Source organism: Lynx canadensis, chromosome E2 (assembly GCF_007474595.2).
Source record: "Lynx canadensis isolate LIC74 chromosome E2, mLynCan4.pri.v2, whole genome shotgun sequence".
NCBI classification, from domain to species: domain Eukaryota; kingdom Metazoa; phylum Chordata; class Mammalia; order Carnivora; family Felidae; genus Lynx; species Lynx canadensis.
The window spans coordinates 48,477,879-48,497,470 of NC_044317.1; the positions used below are offsets into that span (position 1 = coordinate 48,477,879).

The 19,592-nt window shown below is 57.1% G+C and overlaps 1 protein-coding gene across 6 annotated transcripts; it reads left to right on the plus strand.

Moving 5' to 3' along the window:
• Positions 1-472: 472 nt before the first annotated feature.
• Positions 473-18,822, plus strand: LIPE (lipase E, hormone sensitive type). 6 transcript variants are annotated; one of them, XM_030298711.1, is made up of 10 exons: positions 473-1,397; positions 9,790-10,325; positions 12,431-12,521; positions 12,644-12,789; positions 12,993-13,178; positions 13,349-13,643; positions 14,437-14,664; positions 14,879-15,055; positions 17,322-17,740; positions 18,158-18,822. In XM_030298711.1, exons 1-10 carry the CDS (start codon positions 473-475, stop codon positions 18,395-18,397), a joined length of 3,243 nt encoding a protein of 1,080 aa, XP_030154571.1. In that variant the 3' UTR covers positions 18,398-18,822. The 6 variants fall into 6 exon arrangements, with proteins under 6 accessions (XP_030154571.1, XP_030154577.1, XP_030154574.1 ...); XM_030298717.1 differs by lacking the exon at positions 473-1,397 and adding an exon at positions 3,051-3,075; XM_030298714.1 differs by lacking the exon at positions 473-1,397 and adding an exon at positions 3,355-3,564.
• Positions 18,823-19,592: the final 770 nt, after the last annotated feature.

The window sequence follows — 19,592 nt, forward strand, 5'->3', positions numbered from 1 at the left end:
AAGATTATTACAACGGCATGAGGGTCTCCCCCATGACCCTTTCCTAAAACATCAGAAGTGTAAGGGAAAAGAAAAAAAAGCACTCATCCAGAATCTGGCTTCTGTCATCTGAGTTAAAACAAAAGACTAAGTTGGGATACTTGCCTTAAGAGAAAAAAACATTTTAACTGAGTGGTAGGTGGGGCGGGGTCCTATTTATGACACAAGAGGACAAGCCCCTCCTCCCCTCTGGTAGGAGAGTACTGGGCACACATCCTCCCCCTGTTCCTAATCCCTCCTCCCACAGCAAGAGGCACAGAAGTGCATCACTTGGCACAGGAGTGGAGGTCAGCAGTGCCACTTGCCAACTGCCTTAAAAAGGAAGACCAGGGATGCCAGGACGAAGGAGTGGGATCCAAAGGGAGATGCCATCATGAGGAATCAATGAGGAATCTGTAACAAAGGAGGCCTGGGGGGCGGAGGGGCCAGAAGGATGAAACCTGGGAAATCAACATCTCCCGAGAGGGAAATAACAACAGTAAAGCCAGGTTCTAAGTCAGTATCTAGTCCTGACTGGGAGCCTAAGCCACCCCAGACACCTATCACCCAGACAGAGCCTGGGCCAAAATCGACAGCCACAGCCCAGCCAGAATCTAAGACTCATCAGGAACCCAATACTCAACAGGACCCTGATCCACAGCAAAGACCCCTCACTCAGCAAGGGCCCCTTGCCCAACGTGAAGCCGAAGAGCAGCACAGACCTAGCATCCAACAAAATTCTGCTTTGTGGCAGGAACTGCTTGCCCCACAGGAACCTGCACCACAGCAGTCACCTTGCATTCACAGGGTGCCCTTCACTCAACAGCAAGCTGCCTCACAACAAGGACCTGGGCCACAAAAAGAATCTGAAACTCAACAGGAGGCAGAATTGAGAGGGGCACATGTAGCCGAGCCAGTACCTGGTCCAGTAGAGCAACCTCCAGAGCAACAAGAAGCTGGATCAACACCTCCAGCCCAGCCTACACCTGGACCCAAAAATGAATCACCTGCCCAGACTGAATCTATACCCCAAGAGAGACCAGAACAGTCAGACCCTACAGCCCAGCAAACAGATCCAGCCCAAGGGGCCAAATCCCAAGAGAGATCTTCAACCGACTGGAGATTTCTATCAAAACTGCACCAACTATCCACACAGCAACCAGCCTCAGAATGGAGGACATCTTTTGACTGCGTCACTGATTCTGACTTAGAATCAGATTTGGGGTCTCCAGTACAGAGCAATCTACCAACCAAAAGGAGTAGAACAGTGGCCCTGGGAACGAAGCTGACCTTCAAGGGGAAGCATGAAGTAGCATCAGGATATGGTGGGAAAGCAGCACACAGGAAGAAAACCACCAGCCAGAATCCCAGGGACACAGGTGAGTTTGAGGCCGGAGGAACCAGAGCCTCCCAGGGATGGTCATTCATTCAGTCAGGAGTAACTAAGGACCCCCAGTATGTCCGGTTGGCTCAGGGGATCCCTCAACAGTCCCTCCAGACAAAGATCAAGAGCCCCACCTGATAGATGAGGAAGCTCAGGCGTGGAGATGCAAAGGCCCTTGCAGGAGGCAGCTCAGGCGTGGAGATGCAAAGGCCCTTGCAGGAGGCGGGCAGATGGGGAGTGGCAAAGCCAGGGTGGGACTTCTTCCCCTGCACTAGGCTACCTCTCCAAGGACGATTTGGGAGGAAATGAGACAGAAGCAGGACAGGGCTCTGGGCCAGGGGCCAGGAAATGGAGAAGCCACCTCCCTGCCAGTATTCAGCCATCGGTGCCCAAACACAGCCCTTAGGCCCGCGCCACACCGTGCTGCACATGGACACTTACCCCCGTGGCCTTTCCATGACCACTAGGTGGAAAATACCTGCCTCGGCTATATTTGAGCTCTCCAGGTCGGCCACGGGCGAGCAGGAAGGCACCCGCTCCTCTGCCAGGCCGTCCCCCTCACCCCGAGAGGCTGAGTTCAGCTGGGCTCGATGGCCTGGAGGTTATGTTCTCAGGAAGGGTGCCGTGGGAGAGGAACTGGGCCGTGGGAGAGGGGCTGCGCGGTCTGCCGAACTCACGGGCAAGGTTAAGGCTGGATGAAGGGAGAGTTGCGTGGAGCCGTATCGGAGGCGGCTGGGCCCCAGGCTCCGCCGGCCGCCATCACTGCCCCCTCCTCTGACGCAGGCGGCCGTGCCCCTGGGGTGGGGCGGAGGGGGTTCCAGCTCCTCGGCGCTCAGGCCCGATCTGGTCAGGCCGAAGCGGGCAGGCGAGTCTCATCCATGGAATGAGGGGCTACTTGTTGAAGCAGCCTGAGGGGAGGCCGTGCAGCCCCAATCCAGAAGCTGGGGGCTCCCGTGAGGGCCAAGTAGTCTGAAGGGCCGGCCATGGTGGCCTCAGCCCAGAGGTCTATCCCTCCTGGAAAGGCTGGACCGTCTCTCTGAGGGCTGAGAAGAGGGTGTCTCTCAGGGCCACAGCTGGTCCTGTGCTCTAGGAGGGAGAGGAGGAGGAGCAGGATGGAAAAGGAGGGTTTGAGGTCTGCTTTTTCTGTCGCTGAGAATGAAGAGCTGTTTCTCTAGGCTCCAGAACCCAGTCTCAGGGGACGCCCTCCTCACACAAGACAAGGGGGCTTCTCGCGCACCCGGTAGGCAGTTGACTGTGTGCGCATGCCCGAGCCTCGAGCCTCTTCGGCTTCCCGCCATTCCCCGGGCACGCGTGGGGCCCTCTACCGCCGCTCGCGGCGGGCCAGTCAGCGGCTTCCGGCTAGTGCGCAGGCGCCGAGCATTCTCCTCCCCCCCCCCCCCCCCCGCCCTTCCGTTCTCTGGAAGAGGGAGAAGGCAGAGAAAACCCCCAGAAAAAGAGCAATAGGAGACAGGGGGGGCAGGAAGAAGGCGGGGCTTCCTTCTCAAACGGCTCACAGGCAGAGCCACGCCTCCAGTGCTGGCGCCCCGCCCCGGCTTTGAATTGCCAGGGGACCTGTCCGGCCCCGCCCCGCCAGGCGGAGGCTCTGCGGCGCCCCGCTTTCCCCCTCCAGCAGGTGGGCCGGGTCGAGTTCTAGGGGATCCCTACGTGGGAAGGTGAGTGGGGAAGCGAGGCTGCGAACCAGCACGAGAGAAGATCCGAGCTTCCCTTCTGGGGTGTACTCCCGCAGTTCTCCCAACTAGTCTTGCCCGAAGGACACTTTTCGCCGCCTCTAGGGCTGCATTTTCGTTGGTCACGGGCCCTTTAAAGCGCGTGAAGGGGCGGGGCCAGGCTTTAGGCCCCAGAGGTTGAGGGCGGGACCCGGCTGTGGAGTGAGGCCCCGATTGCTCAGAGGGCGGGACCCAGAGGGGACCAAGCCCAGGATTGGGTGGTATGGGGGCCCGGTGGTGGTGTGCGGCAAGGATTGGCACTCGGGGCGGGGCCTGGCGGCTGGAAGCGGCCCCAATGCGGGGACGGCGGAAAATTGATGGAGTCAGTTTGGGGAACGGGGCCCTCCAGGGCGGCTGGGGCCCCGGCCTCGAAGAGGGCCAAAGACGAGTCCAAGAGTCGTAGCCGCCGGCGGTGGCGAAAAGGCAAAACCAAAGGTGAGCGCGCGGGGGCCGGCTGCAGAACAGAAGGAACCTTGGACCGACCTCCTGCGAGGAAACTGGGGACTGAGTGGACTGACCCACTGTCCCAAGAAGTGGGGGAGCCCGTGGGCTGGCCCACTGCCGCCCTGCGAGGGGGTGCGGGGATGATCCATCGTGAAAATGGGTGATGTGGGAGCGGAATATTACCCTCAGCATAAAGACTACCGGATGCCCCAGTACCGTCTTGGGAAGAGTGTCCAGAATGCGATCCCCTGTCTTAGGGTTCCCGGTCTGGCTCCGTACTCGCTGTGTGACCTGGCCTCAGTGTTTCCTACCAGGGAATGGTTCAAGCGCCTATTTTCAGGTCCCCAGCACTCAGAGGATAATGGAGACGCTTAGAAACTGTTGCCCAAAGAGGAGGTTTAGGGGTGAGTCCGGGAAAGGTAGGAGGAAGGGGTGCCCGATAGTGGGAAATGACCCAGGGCCAGTACGGCTCAAAACAGTCCATCCTGACATCCTTCATTCAATCGGTGCACCCATTCCTTGTCAGCCCACCTGCTTCAGCCCAGCACCACTGGGGTCTAACTTCCTGACCGCCACTCCTTCTAGGACTAGGGGTCCCCGGGTAGACTTCAGACTGCCACACCCTCCCTGGGACAAAGAAAGGAGGGCTGTCAACTAGGTTCCTGAGGTGTCACATTATTTACAGATCTCAGCAAGCTGGAGAAAGACTGACAGACCAACAGAGATGCTGAAAGCCTCAGGCAGGGGCACACATTAAGTCCTTGCTAGGTTATGAGTATTTGTGAATCCGAATGAGGACCTAGGGGAAGTTCCTGTGAAGGGAAGAAACTGACATAGCCCCAAAGCCTGGAGACCCCAGACTGCCCCTAGGCTACATCATTAACCAAGGACAGGACTGGAGTTGGCTACACAAGCACACACCTGCACAGACTCAGACAGGCTAGGAGCTCAGACTGGGACCTGAGGGCATTCACTGTCACAATGCCAGACATAGCCTCACAAGCAGGATGGTGTGCCCAGAGGCAGTACAGACCAAAGTTAAGAACATGGGCTTTGGAGGCTTGGTTCCTGGAGTCATAAACTGTGGTGCTGGGCTTCCTCTTTGTGTTTCAACTTTCTGAGCTATAAAATGGACACAGTGATAGGACTCCCTGACTGGTAAGGGCGGTTGTGAGGTTTGAATGAGTGTGGCACATTTGGCACTGGCACACAGCAAGCGTGCATGAGAGGTGGAGGTTATTATTACTGTTACTCCCCATTACACAGTGAGTTCCCTAAGAGGGGGACTGTACCTGCCTTGTTTACCCGCACTTTCATAGCCTGATGTCCCAGTCACAGAGGCACTGAAATATTTATTGAAGTGAAGGAATGTGTGAACTGTAACACTGGGATAATAATAATCATGCTGCCTTGAGGGTTGTTGTGAGGAGTCAGAATCCTCCTGGGTAGGGCACCTTGCACAGGGCTGAGCCAGTCCTACTCACAAACCCAAAGGCCCTTATTCCCACAAAGGCTCATTCCACAAGCCCTGAGAGTCACCTGTCATTTCCTGAGGCTCTGCCCTGGTGCCAGGCCTCAGTAGGATGAATCAGACCCCGCCCCCGCCCTGAGGGCATCCAGGCTGGCTGGAGCAATCCTAGTCATCAGTTTCATCTTGCCAGTAATCAATGGTTCTAGTGTCATTATGATCACCCCATTTCTGAGGTGACAAAACTGAGACTCTGAAGAAGCTAGGTCACCTGGGCTTCCTTATCTGGCCAGTGAGATAGAGGGATGGCCAGCCCAGCTTCCTGAGGGCAGGGGTGTGTGAACTCAAAACTGCTCCGTGCCCCAACCTTGATTATGGACCCCAAAAGCTCCAATCACATAGATTCATTCAACAGACATTCACTGAATGTTTACTTATGTCAGGCCTGGGCTCTCAGTGGTGAGGACAGACTCACATTTGAGCTGGGGACACAGACATTAATCAAATAATCCCACAAATCATATATAATTATAAACTGTGGCAAATACAAGAGGGAAAGTGCTGAGAAAATGTGAGAGGGAGGCTTCCCAGGAAGGTGACATTGGACCCAAGGATGAGAAGTGTTGACTGTGGGCAAGAGGGGCAGGGAGGCCAAGGGGACAGCACAGACAGAGACCTTGAGGCCCAATGAAGTGGCTCATTACAGCACAGAGAGAGCTCAGCAAGGGAGGGAGGAAGTGGGGGCTGGGTGGGCAGAGGGCCCAGATGGCACCTGGTTTGGGAGGCTATGTCCAGGATTTGGGGCTTTATCCTGACAGCAAGGGTGGGGGTGTTGCAAGGTTAGGAGTATGTGCCCAGATTGAAGTCCTAGAAAGATCCTCTGGATGCTATGTGGAGAAGAGACTGAAGAGGGCAAAATCAGAGACACACAAAGACTTGTTACAAACATCTAGATGAGGGGTCCATGAAGGTGGGAGAAAGGCTAGATTCCAGAGGTTTCTAGAGGGGCAGAGTGGACAGGACTTCATGATGCATTGGATAGGAGTGGGAAGTGGCCACACACACACACACACACACACCAGGATGCACACAAATATGAGTATACACGTCCATACATATACAGACACTTGCCCATGCAATCCCACAGGCCAAGAAAAATGCAGACACAGATAAACTCTGGGGCCAAGAAACATGGGCCATGACACATACATACAAACATGCCTTCAGACATACTGAGAAACATAAAAACACACAGACTGGGAAAAACATCAACACATCGTGCCCATCCACGAACACAGGCCAGGCAAACCCTAAGCATGACATACGTGTATGGACATACATATGTGCATCTGTCTGAGCCTCAAAGACACACTCACACCTGACCACCCAGAAGGTGGCCAGCCGAGACACGACAGAGAGGAGAAACACACACTCTGCAGAGACAAGCTGAGCCATCTTTGCTGGCCCTGTGACCGTGGGCGGTCATGGCCTTCTCTGCATCTCTGTTTTCTCATCTGCCGTAAAGGGGCTATAATGGTCCCTACACCATGGGTTGTGCAGAGAATGAAATGTGTCACTTCCTGAAAAGCACACGGAGAACCGTGCCTGGCGCACAGTGGTCAGGCTATACTTGCTGCCCCCCAACCCAGCATGTGCCCTGCAGGCCTCTCCCTTCCAGAAGCCCTTGCCCCATCCAGGCCTCAGACCTGGCCCTTCCTCCTCCATCCTCCCCGAGCTTCCTTCTCTACCACGCTTCTCACCGATGCTCAGTCCCTGGGGGCCCAAATCCAGGCTGGGTCCAGCTGTCCTGTGGCTCTTTGGGGCAAAGGGCTGGTGCCCAGGCAGCAGAACTCCTCAGTCCTACTTCTGACCCAGTCGGTACCCACAGGCAGGCCATGTGCCCCTGCCTCTGCCCCAGTGCCCTCTGCCTGAGATTCTTGGCGAGTTTCTGGCAATCTCAACATCCCGTCCTCCTGGTTCCACCCAGCTTAGCCCCCAGGGAGCTGCCTAGAATGGGGCGAAGGGCAGGGCCCTGGAGTCCAGAGGGCCTGGGACTCAGCCTTCTCCCCACCGCTCATCGAGGCTCATCCCCGCTCACCTGGCCACCAAGCTTAGAACCATCTCCAGAGGCCTCTGTCCATCTGGTTGTCTGCCCTGGGGAAGGGTGGTCCTCTCCCAAGCTCCCATTCACCTGCTTCTGCCCCCACTTTGACTTTCTTCCCTACTATGCACCAGACCCCCATGATGAGCCCTGGGGCCATCCCCTGCCCCAGTGGGGATGATAATCAAGGAGGAGAGACCCAGGGTTCACCTACATCCAAGCAAGTGTCACTGAGGCCTCAAGGCCTCTCGTTTGTGCAGACCCCTTCAGAGCCCTCTATCTAAGTTTGTGTTTGTGATTTTCTATTTTTTTTTTCTAAAGAGTTCCACCTCTACAATATAAGCGTCACAGCTCTGTGAAGTCTGGTTCTTGCCTGGGGGGAGAAAAACAACAAACATGAGTAAACAAACATGTATAATTGCAAATGTGTAAATCCTAGGCAGAAAAACAGGTATGATGGCAGAAAGTAATGATGGGGGCGTGTATCGTAGTTGGGGAGGAACATCCTCTTTGAGGATGTGGCAAGCTGAGGCCTGAAGGGCCGGAAAGAGCTGGCCAGGCAAGGAGCACAGGAAATAAGATAGGTAAAGTATTTCTTGGAGCCTCAGCCTCCCATACGTGAGGTAGGAATGACAGTCACAGCAGGATGGCCTATGAAGGGGAAGTGGCAGGTGTGGAACGCCACACAGTAGGACCTATGGCGCAGAACCCCCAGCTGAGCTTGGCACTGCCCTTAATCGGCTTTTGTCCTCTCCGGAGTGCCAGGCAGAGCCGGCTACCCTATGTCTCCCCCCAGCAGCCGGGGCCGGCTGTGCCAGGGCCGGCTGTGCCAGGGCCAGCCTGGGGGGTAGTTGCTGAGATCACTGGGCCTTTGCTCCCTGAATCCACCCTGGGGAGAGGGAGGGCAGCCTGGCTGGGTGAGAGGGGTCAGCTTGTTCAGGACTGTGGCAAAAACTCCTGGCTCCTAAGAGAGAAGGGGGTTGACAAGCTAGATAACTCAGTTTCTAACTGTTGAGGGGGTTGGGTGTGTGGACTCCTGGGTCCAAGGGAGGAGGGGCTGGGGCCTGGACTCCTGGTCTCCAAGGCAGAGGAGCCTGGGACAAGGACTCCCATTTGAGCTGGGCCTGGGAACAAGCAGAGGGGACAGGGAGTTGGGCTCCCTGCTGTGTTTACAGCACGTGGTCTCACTGTCCCTTCTGGATGGGAGGTGGAGCAAGTGGCCACACCCTAGGAGGGCTTGGCCTCTCCCCAGTTTATCGCCCCAGGCAGCTACTGGCACTAGCCACAGTCCGTGGGGCCCAGCCGGCAGCTCAGCCTGGGGGAGCTCAGAAGAGGTCTGGGAGGGGTGAGTGTACCCTCCTGCTGAGAGACAGGAATGGCCACCGTAAAACTCCAGGGCCTGGAATGGAGGGGAGACACCTTCTTCTGGGAGCGGAGGGGGCCATCCACCCAGAAGCCAGGCAAGGTGCTGAGTGGGCTTCAGGAAGGAAATCTCTGGAGCAGAGGGCACCATTTCCACCAAAGGGGACAAAAGTAGTTGTCCAGGGCCTGAGTGACAGTACAGGGGTCCCAGAGGGAAAATCACCAGGGATTCTGAAGTGTGGGGAGTCGGACCTAGTCCAGGGCAAGGTTCGGGTTTTTTTCTTATTTTTTTAAACATTTACTTATTTTGAGAGAGAGAGAGACAAAGTGCAAGCAGGGGAGGGGCAGAGAGGAGGGAGACATAGAATCTGAAGCAGGCTCCAGGCTCTGAGGTGTCAGCACAGAGCCCGATGCTGGGCTCAAACTCATAGGCTTTGAGATCCTGACCTGAGCTGAAGTCGACTGCTTAACCGACTGAGCCACCAGGCGCCAGGGCAAGTTTTTGAAGGCCATAACTAAAGGCCCAGCCTCCAGAGCCCTGGGAAGGAGACCAGTGTAAGTAAAGGCCCTCCACCCAGAGATCTGGGTTTGAATTCTGCGCTGCCACTTTCAATGCAAGCTTCAGCTCCTTGCTGAACACCTCTGAGTCTCGGTTTCTTTGTAAAATGGGGATGCTACCAATAATACTTGAAACGCAAACGGAGGCAGTCTGGGTCTCAGGGTTAACAAGCACTAAATGAGCACACACACACAGAAAGTAAGAGCAGGCCTGGCACAGAGTGGGCCCAAAGCTAATGGCAGCGGTGAGTACTGCTGTTCCAGGCAGGGGAGTGGGGTTGGCCTGTGAAATCTAAGCCAAGCGGAGAGGACTGGAGGCCAGGGGACCCAGCTGGGGAGGAGCAGGACCAAGTTGTGGATATCCCACAGAGGAACAGAGAGGCAGCTAAGTTTGGAGGGGGTTCCACAGCCAGACTTGAGGCACCAGGAGGGGGCAGGAGTGACTCCTCAGCTACAGGTAAGGCTAGAATTATGAACTGGGTTCAGGAAGAGAATTGGGCTTGAGACCAAGGTCCTGGGACACCACCAGGTAGATGGGGGGACAGAGGGCTGAGCTCTCTCAAATATTGGTGGAAGGGAAGGGTCTATGGGTGATGCCTGGGGCCTGAGAAGGAGGCGGGAAGGGGGCCTGAAAAAGAAGGGGATGGGGCCCCCGACTCCACCCTTGGGTCCGAGGGAGGAGGGGTGGTCCAGCCCTGCCTAATCGGGCCTCCCAACTGGCCCACAGCCTCACGGCTCACGCACAGCATGGACCTGCACACGATGACACAGTCGCTGGTGACTCTGGCGGAAGACAACATGGCCTTCTTCTCGAGCCAGGGCCCTGGGGAAACAGCAAGACGGCTGTCGGGAGTCTTTGCGGGCATCCGGGAGCAGGCGCTGGGGCTGGAGCCAGCCCTGGGCCGCCTGCTGAGCGTGGCGCACCTCTTTGACCTGGACGCAGAGACGCCAGCCAATGGGTACCGGAGCCTAGTGCACACAGCCCGCTGCTGCCTGGCGCACCTGCTACACAAATCACGCTACGTGGCCTCCAACCGCCGCAGCATCTTCTTCCGCACCAGCCACAACCTAGCAGAACTCGAGGCCTACCTGGCTGCCCTCACCCAGCTCCGGGCCCTAGCCTACTATGCCCAGCACCTGCTGGCCACCAACCAGCCCGGGGGACTCTTCTTTGAGGGCGACGAGGGGCTCACTGCTGACTTCCTGCGCGAGTACGTCACTCTGCATAAGGGCTGCTTCTATGGCCGCTGCCTGGGCTTCCAGGTGAGCTCCCTGCCCTGTTCCTCTGGGCCCACAGGCCCCTGACCTGGCCCAATGGCATAGTTCAATACCCACAGTGGTCAGTATTACTGGGTTCTGGAAATAGTAGATTCAGAATGGGGACACTGTCTAGGGCTCGGACACGGCACTGGGGGTCTCAAACTTGTGGCCCCTGGGCCGATTCCACGGTGCGGTAAGAAATCTTTAACTCACATAGCTTTTTGCACCAGGATCCCCACTGCTCTCTATTGTCCCAAACTCAGGAGATTCGTTCACTCTTTTCTATGACCTATCTGGCCCCTGAAATCATTTGAGACTCCTTAGAAAGGTAGTTAATAATGTTCTCAAAGGCCTATTTATAAGAGCACACCCCGTTCAGTCATCCCCACTGGAGGCTGGGGCAGGAAGGAGGAAGCGCGCTAGCTCCCATTTTACAGAGGCTCAAGGGGCCCTCGTCACAGCTGTTCAGCTGGACCCTGGTTGGCCTGGGCTTCCTGGCTCACCTAAGGAGCTGTAGAATCAGGATTTTCAGGCCACGGGGAAGGCCAAGGAGCACATCTAAGTTGGTGACAGCAAGGAAGATCTCTCCTCCCTGAACCAGGGCCCTAACTCCCAGGTCTTCTCCCACCCTCTGCCCACCCCAACCACCCCCAGGGAGATACCACTCATCTCTGCACTGACAGGAAGGCAGCCTGGGAGCCTTTAGACTCATAGGAAAAGTAGTTTGGGGACTGAGAATTGGGGGTCCTTGGGGCTCAAGAACAACTTGCTACTGTGTGAGGTCAGTACAGGGTCCCTCAGCCTCCAGATCCTTCAGATCCTCTCTGTGCCTCCCCCAAACCTGCAACTCCCCAGCTGATCTTGGCCGACCCTCAGCCTTCATCCCACCCCACCTTTCCATGCTTCCCCACAGGGCGGCCTGTCCTCACCAGCCCGGCCTGGGTGTTCCTGGGAAATTCCTTTCACCTAAACTGACCCCACAAATATTGATCAGCCCAGCTGAGCCAGCTGGCTCCTCCCTGTGTCCCAGCCAGGACCTTGGAGTCACGGGAGAGAAACCCTGGGGCCACACAAGTCAGCATTCCAGCCACAATGGCCAGGCACCACTGTGCCCTCTGGCCCACTGGGCCCCTGGCCAGGGGCAAGGTCATGCCTGACAGCTATTCTCTAAGGGCCCAGCTGCTGTGCTGCAGGACAGCTCCCCCCCTCTAAAATGTCAGCCCAGCAGGACAGAGGCCTCCTGTGTGGCTCTTGTTCAGCTCCTGTTCAAGTACTTAGCACACAGTAGGATATAGGCCAATATTTGTTAAATGAACAAAAGAACCCTGCTGGCCCCTTGCCCAGCTTCCTGTGGCTTTTTTCCCTCTGATCTTGTACCCAGCCACCCCCACCCCCATCTTGTCTTGGCTGCCCAGCTCCTCTCTCAGACGCATTCTCCATTTGGCTGTCTTTCTGTCTCAAGATCTCTGGCCCTTTCTGTCTCTGACCATCTCCTGTCTGTCTTCCTGCTGCCCAGGAACTGGCCTCCTCTCTGTCCTTGCTGACTTTCAGGAAATCCCTGCATCACCTTACTCCCAGCCCTCTATGGCTCCACCCACATCTGGAATAAATACAAATTCCTTAAGCCCTAAGTGAGCCCCCTTTGCTTCTCTGACCTCAGCCACCGCCCCTCTCCCCTGGTTCACTCTGCTCCAGCGACACGTGTTATCCACACCAAGCACAGACAGCCTCAGAGCCTTTGCACTTGCCGTGTCCCCTGCAGGGAACAGCATTCCCTCACTTCCTCTGGATCCCTTCTCAAGTGCCCTCCTAGATACCCGTCTAAGTGCCCTCCTAGATACCCTAGTCATCACTCCATGTCCCCTCCACCTACTGTCTTTTCAAAGCATTAGTCATTAAACATAACACCATAAAACATATGCCTTTATTTGCTTATTGTCAGCCTTCTCTTTGACATCAGCTCCGTGAAGGCACCTAGAGCAGTACTGGAGCTCACTAAATGTGTGTTGAATGACCACGCCTCCCCACAAACCACGTCTCTGCCCCTCACTCCTGCCTGCCTCCGGTCCTTCCTGGGCAGTGGGTGACACAGCGGCATCTCTCCACAGTTCACGCCTGCCATCCGGCCATTCCTGCAGACCATCTCCATCGGGCTGGTGTCCTTCGGGGAGCACTATAAGCGCAAGGAAACAGGCCTTGGTGAGTCCTGGCCGGACCCTGCCTGCAGCCTCACCTCCCTCCCTGTCCCTCCTCCTGCTTCCACTTCTACCCCTAACTGCCCCCTTCCCGCCAGGCTCCCTGACACCTCTCCCAACCCCTAGGTGTGACAGCCAGCTCCCTCTTCACCAGCGGCCGCTTCGCCATCGACCCAGAGCTACGCGGGGCTGAGTTTGAGCGGATCATACAGAACCTAGATGTGCACTTCTGGAAAGCCTTCTGGAACATCACTGAAATAGAGGTGCTCTCGGTGAGCACCTGTTATAAGATGGGAACACGGGCACACTGGGACCCAGAGACCCATCCCAGGTCACATCAGGCCTCTGCAGGGCTCTAAGCCTGGGATGTGATGTGATGGAAAGGATGGGATGAGGGTGGGGATCAGAGGGGAGGCATGAGAGGAACCCCTGCAAGCAGCTTCTCCCCAGTGCCCCTCCTGTCTCCTCCCGCCAGTCTCTAGCGAACATGACATCCACCACCGTGAGAGTAAGCCGCCTGCTCAGTCTGCCACCAGAGGCCTTTGAAATGCCGCTGACTGCTGACCCCAAGCTCACAGTCACCATCTCACCCCCGCTGGCGCACACGGGCCCAGGGCCAGTCCTTGTCAGGCTCATCTCCTATGACCTACGTGAAGGACAGGTAGGAGATACAGAGCCAAGGAGCACAGGCAGCCCGCTCCCCAGATGCCCTCCCACCTTTCACTGCTTACACCTGCCCCCCATCCTGTTTCTCTGAGCACACCCCCTTGGTGGGTGAGGCCTAGATGGGCCGCCCCAGCCTCACCCACATCCTCCTCCCTCACCCCCCAGGACAGCGAGGAGCTCAACAGCCTGGTGAAGTCCGAGGGTCCCCGGAGCCTGGAGCTGCGGCCACGCCCCCAGCAGGCTCCCCGTTCACAGTCCCTGGTGGTGCACATCCATGGCGGCGGCTTCGTGGCCCAGACTTCCAAATCCCACGAGCCCTACCTCAAGAGTTGGGCCCAGGAGCTGGGCACCCCCATCCTCTCCATCGACTACTCCCTGGCCCCCGAGGCCCCCTTCCCCCGGGCACTGGAGGAGTGCTTCTATGCTTACTGCTGGGCTGTCAAGCACTGCGCCCTCCTCGGTGAGCCCCAGCCCCTCACTGCACCCACCCCTGTCCCTGCTCCCACCCCAGCCTGCTGCAGCCCCCACCCCACACTGCGTGGAAAGTGGGCCATGTATGTGCCCAGGCCTCAGTCTTGCACCCCCTGCCTCCCCTCTCCTACCTGCTACCACCCTCCTACTCCTGCTACCTGTTCGCCCCCCTCCTGCCCCACCGCTCCCCAGACCCTCCATCTTAACCACTTCCTCCTTCTGTTTCCTGCTTCCAGCCCTGACACCCCACCCCACCCCCCACTTCTCCATCACCTCTGATCTTCTCTCTTCTCCTGCTGTTTCTCCACCCCCCTGTCCTGCGCTGCCAGCCTCCTAGCCCTTGCTCCAGCCCATTCTTCCATTCCTCTGACCTCCTGCTTCTGACATCTTCAGAGGTACCAGGCAGGGTGGGGTCATGCCCCAGGGCACAGGGATGTGGCTCTTTTGCAAGGTCAGCTGAACCCTGCCCTTCCATCTCCAGGCCTCAGCTGCACCCCTGTCCTAAATGGGCCTTTGGTCTCCCCTTTCCCAGCATCTGGCCTCCTTGCTTCTGACCTCTAGCCTCTTAAGCTTCACAGAGCTTCCCGATCTCCACATCTCAGTCCACCTGATCCCCTGTCCACTATCCCCCCAAATCCGCACCTCAGTTTACCAATCTCTAAAATTGCAGTTGGCTAGACTCTGGGGCTGGGGCCCCCATACCCCACTTCTGACAGTCCAGTGCTCCTGGCTCAGAGCTTGAGTTCCTCCCTGCCAGGCTGACCAAGCCCTCTCCAACCCAGGCTCAACAGGGGAGCGGATATGCCTCGCAGGGGACAGCGCAGGTGGGAACCTCTGCTTTACCATGTCCCTGAGGGCAGCAGCCTTCGGGGTGCGGGTGCCAGATGGCATCATGGCAGCTTACCCGGCCACAATGCTACAATCTACCGCCTCTCCCTCCCGCCTTCTGAGCCTCATGGACCCTCTGCTGCCCCTCAGTGTGCTCACCAAGTGTGTCAGCGCCTATGCTGGTAAGGCCACTACGCACAGAGCTGGGGGGCTGGAGGGCTGCTTGGATCCTGCAGGGACAGGGGCTAGAGCCCAGTGTCCTGGGGCTGAAGAGAGGAAATCTGAGTCTCCTTGTCCCTACTGAAGCCATCAGATATTCTTGGGTCCCTGGGGGCAGAGATGCCTCAAGTTCCGGGTGTTGAGACTAGGCCTCAGCCCCCCGCATATACTCCACAGGTGGAGAGATAGAGGACCACTCCGACCCGAACCAGAAAGCGCTGGGCATGATGGGGCTGGTGCAGCGGGACACAGCCCTGCTCTTCCGAGACCTCCGCCTGGGTGCCTCCTCATGGCTCCACTCCTTCCTGGACCTGAGTGGGCACAAGTCCCACACAAACTCAGTGCCCATGGCAGGTGAGTAAAGCCCTCCCCTCACACACACATTCAGGGTGGGCCAGGGGCAGCCTGGCACACCAAAAGTCCTAGGGGAGGAAAGGGGCTGTGTCCTGGGGTGCTCAGGGAAGCAGAGATCACCTTCTGGCTCTAACCCCCTATTTATCCCTGGCAACTACCACAAAGCCTTGATTTTCCATGACGGTCCACATCCTAGAATTGCTAGGACTTCTGGTCTACCGGGTTATCTCAGAACTCCCGAGAACTATAGCATTTAGCTTTCCAAACAGTCCATCGCAGAAAAGAACACTGGGAAATGACTCAGAAGGCCTGCCACATGTGCTGATTTTCAATCCAGAGAATGCCACTCAAATCGCTTGGGCCTTGAGCTGGGAATCCAGCCTTCCTAGATTCTTTCCAGACTTTTAACAGAGACACATGGGGGTAATACCTCGCTCCAGGGGCTGGCCTAGGAGCCTGGGGTGGGGAGGTCAGCAGAGGTTCCCAGCCTTGAGTGCGTGGCAGGATCCTCAGGCAGCCAAAACTCACTTCCATCCAAGGATCTATTTTTTCCCACCATTTTTTTGTTTAAACATTTTAATGATTTTAAAGTATAGCCAACTCAACTTATTTTCTATCTCCAGCAAACCAACAGTATTTTCTGAATAACAGAGAGCGCAGATTCGAAAGTAGATACCATTCCTATTCAGAAAAGTATTCCAATTGAATGTGTTTTACTTTAACCTTTTAAATTTTAGGATATTCAAATGGATGCAAATAAATACACACAAAAACAAAAGAGATCTGGGACCACTGAACCCTGAGGCTTTCCTGGTAGGGTAAAGGAGACAAGTGCAGGCCCTAGAGGGACAAGCACCAGCCTAGCAAGCTGCTGTAGTGGGAGCTCGCTGCTTGCTAGGTGACCTGGGTGACCGGAGCGAGGTTCACTGTGAGCCTTTCTTTGCTCCTCCGTGAAATGAGGCACAAGAGTACCTGCCTCATGAGGTTGTTGTAGGGACTTCGCGCACCGGTTTGTGCCAAGCTCCCAGCCCAAACCTGACACACAGTAGGTGCTCCTAGAAGAGCCCAGCACCCCTGACAGGCTGTGCCCTGTGACTCTGGCCAGTAGTTCTGTTCCAGTGACCTCCCACCCCTGGGTCACAGAGCCCTTATGCAGTCATTCTTATATCATCTCACATTGTGCCTTCATGGATTTTTATATAAAGACAAAAAATAAAATAAAATAGAAACCTGAAAAATGCAGGGTCCCGGCCCTAGGGGCAAGCAGCATGGAGATCCTCGAATTAATGGAGTTGAGGCCAAGGTGCGGCGTACCACGTGGGTCGAAACGCACCTCGGCATCATCTGGGCACTTGCTAGCCTGGCCATTCAAAAGGAAGGGGTAAAACTAAAGGACGTGAAGGAATTGTGGGGAGCAGATCTACACGGCTATAGGTGCGGGATCCCTGGGAACTGAACAGGCTCCCAAGACTCTCTTTAGCTCCTCGTGAACACGGCCTCCTTTCAAGTCATGTGGGCCTGCTCACTACTCTATTTTGATCTGCTCACGGCCTCCACATTGAGTGGCTCTAACAAGTTGGCTGGGCCTCACGCTGGGGTCAGGGAGGTGGTTGGAACCAGGCACCAGGCCTAGTAATAAAACATGATACAGCACGACCTCCCGGCGGGGAGCAGTACCTCATCCCACTGAGTCTTTACTGCCTCCTAGTAGGTCAAGACTATTTTTGCTCTTTTTTTTAAGTTTATTTATTTTGAGAGAGAGAGTGAGAAAGGAGAGAGGGAGAGAGAGAATCTGATCTGCTATCAGTGCAGAGCCCCACATGGGGCTCGATCTCACCAACCGTGTGATCATGACCTGAGCCGAAACAAAGAGTCAGTCACTTAACTGACTGAGCCACCCAGGCGCCCTAGAGGTGAGGACTATTTTTATTGCCTCTTTGTACAGAAGAGGAAACTGAGGCTCCCAGAGGTAAACTGACTTGCATTTAACCTTCCCAGTCACCACACACACCTCCACCTCCACAACCACGTGACTCCTTTCACCTCCCCCTTGGAGTTGCAGCTTGGGGCGTCTGGGGCTCCCCACCCATCCCCAAGGAGGGAGTGTGGGGGAACACTAGGCCTCCACTGCCCTAGGATGCGGCTCCTCCTCCAGAGGCTGCTGCCCTTCCCGTGATCTTCCCTGCCAGCCACTCACACACGCAGCCCACAGAGCCGGGCTGATACACGTGGCCCCGCTGGCCACCTGACCCTTCCCCTCTTGCAGAACCAATGCGGCGCAGTGTGTCTGAGGCAGCACTGGCCCAGCCCGAGGGCCCGCTGGGCACGGACTCCTTCAAGAGCCTGACACTACATGACCTGAGCCTAAAGGGCAACTCTGACACATCGGGCAGCCCTGAGCTGTCACTGTCTGCAGAGACACTGGGCCCCTCCATGCCCTCCAATGTCAACTTCTTACCTGGCCCTGATGCACGCAAAGACGCTAAAGCACCAGGTGAGCTGAGGGCCAAGGACAGAGGCCAGGGCGTGCTTGCCAACTTCCCTGAGGGTTTCCACCCCAGGCGCGCCAGCCAGGGCCCCACTCGGATGCCCATCTACTCCTCACCCATCGTCAAGAACCCCTTCATGTCGCCGCTGCTGGCACCTGACAGCATGCTACAGAGCCTGCCGCCCGTGCACATTGTGGTGAGCGCCACATAGGGACTGTGGCAGGTGGGGGGGGGGGCGTGGCAGGTGGGTGCGGGAGCACTCTGGGAGGAGAGACCTGGGAGGGAGCGGGGAAGAGGGGCAGGTGTGCGCAGGTGCACCTGGGGAGGAGAGCCCAGGAGCGGCGGGAGGGGAAAAGTAAGCTGCCTGACATCTGAAGGGAGAGGTGTGCCACCAGGAGGGCATGCCTGACGACGGGAGGGCTGAAAGGGAGTCAAGGCTGCCATTCCCTCTCGCGATCTTGTGGAGCACCTAGGGGCAGCTGAGTAAGGGGAAGAGAGGGGGTGTCTCTGGGGGAAGGGAGAAGCTGGGCAGCAGCTCATTCTCCCACTCCCCGCCTCCCTCCCGTCTCCTGGCTCCTCCCCTCGTTCCTCTGCCCCTTGCTGTGCCCCACAGGCGTGCGCGCTGGACCCCATGCTGGACGACTCGGTCATGTTCGCGCGGCGGCTGCGCGGCCTGGGCAAGCCCGTGACCCTGTGCGTGGTGGAGGACCTGCCGCACGGCTTCCTGAGCCTGGCGGCGCTGTGCCGGGAAACGCGGCAGGCCGCGGCGCTGTGCGTGGAACGCATCCGTCTCATCCTCACTCAGCCCGCCGCGCCCGCCGCGCCCGCCGCACCCACCGAGCCGCGGGTCTGAGCCAGAGCCGGCAGCGCGGGAAGATAGGGTTGCGGGGGGCGACACTAAAGGCCTCTTGTTTCCATCTAAGCCGGTCTCCGTGGTGAATACCCCCCTTCCCCCCCCCCCTTAGGCGGCGGGGACCCCCGCGAGGGGCTTCTGGTCCATCCGGCCCTCCCTCCGGGTGGGGGGTGGGTGGGAGGGGCAGGCTGTGCCTTAAGGTGGGCGGACGGCTGGGGGGGGGAGGGGGGAGGCGGGGCCGCAAGCTGAGACCCTGGCCAGGGGGGCGGGGGAGAGGGCACACAAACCAGTCTCCGTAGACAGCCAGAGCTGCACTCCATCATTGCCTTCTACTGCTGCTGTGACCGACGCAGGGCGGGGGCCTGGCCCTACCTCGCCCGTCGGTTTGGCTTTGTTCCTTTGTAAATAAAAATGTATTTAATTAGTTTGGCCTCTTGCAAATAGTCGGGTGTCGCCCACCAGGGGGCAGCATCAGATGCTGCTGCTGGGAACCGAGAAACCTGGCAGTAGAAAGCTGGGTACCCAACGTCTGGGTCCTGAGGAAGGGCCTGGATTCTCGGGTGCAGAGGGATTGGACGCTATAAGCACGGACCCACCTCTCCTTCAGACTTAGTCCAGGTGGTGTGCCAGAGGGCTCTGGGTTCTCAGTGACTCCCCTTTACAAACCCTGTCTCAGCACCCGCCACGAAAAGAAAACCCAAACTGCCTACAGAACTGCAGCAAATAGAACAGGATACCAGAAACAAACCAGTCATCCCCAAAACTGGAAGCCCAAGCCCTGCCCAGCTAGGACAGTCACTCAGTCCCTCAACTAAGACCCTGAGGCCTTGTCCTTTTGTAGGCCCTAGATTTGGAACAGAAATGATTTCTATCCAGGGCCTGCCCTCAAGGGACTCAGGGAGGGTAGGCAGAGAAACGCAGACACAGGCTGTCAAGTCCACACAGACTCCATCTGTGGTAGACAAGGAGGGCTTCAGAGAGGAGGTGATTTGACCTTGACCTTAAAGGGTGAGCACAAGTTTGCTATGCAGAAGAATCATGCAAAGTTATGAGAGCCAAGGGGCAGTTACCAAAGCCTCTGCCTGGCCAGAAGGTTGGGTGCAAAGTAGGGAGTGGCCTGAGAGGCTCGGGGTTGTTAGCAAGAGCAGATCTTTGAAGGGCCTGGGGTACAATCTGGACTAACTGGAGGGCAGTA

Coding starts and splice junctions, on each gene's coding strand:
- LIPE (XM_030298711.1), top strand. CDS start 473: ATGAAACCTGGGAAATCAACATCTCCCGAGAGGGAAATAACAACAGTA. Junction 14,665..14,878: donor GTGTGTCAGCGCCTATGCTG/GTAAGGCCACTA, acceptor TATACTCCACAG/GTGGAGAGATAGAGGACCAC. Junction 15,056..17,321: donor AAACTCAGTGCCCATGGCAG/GTGAGTAAAGCC, acceptor CCCCTCTTGCAG/AACCAATGCGGCGCAGTGTG.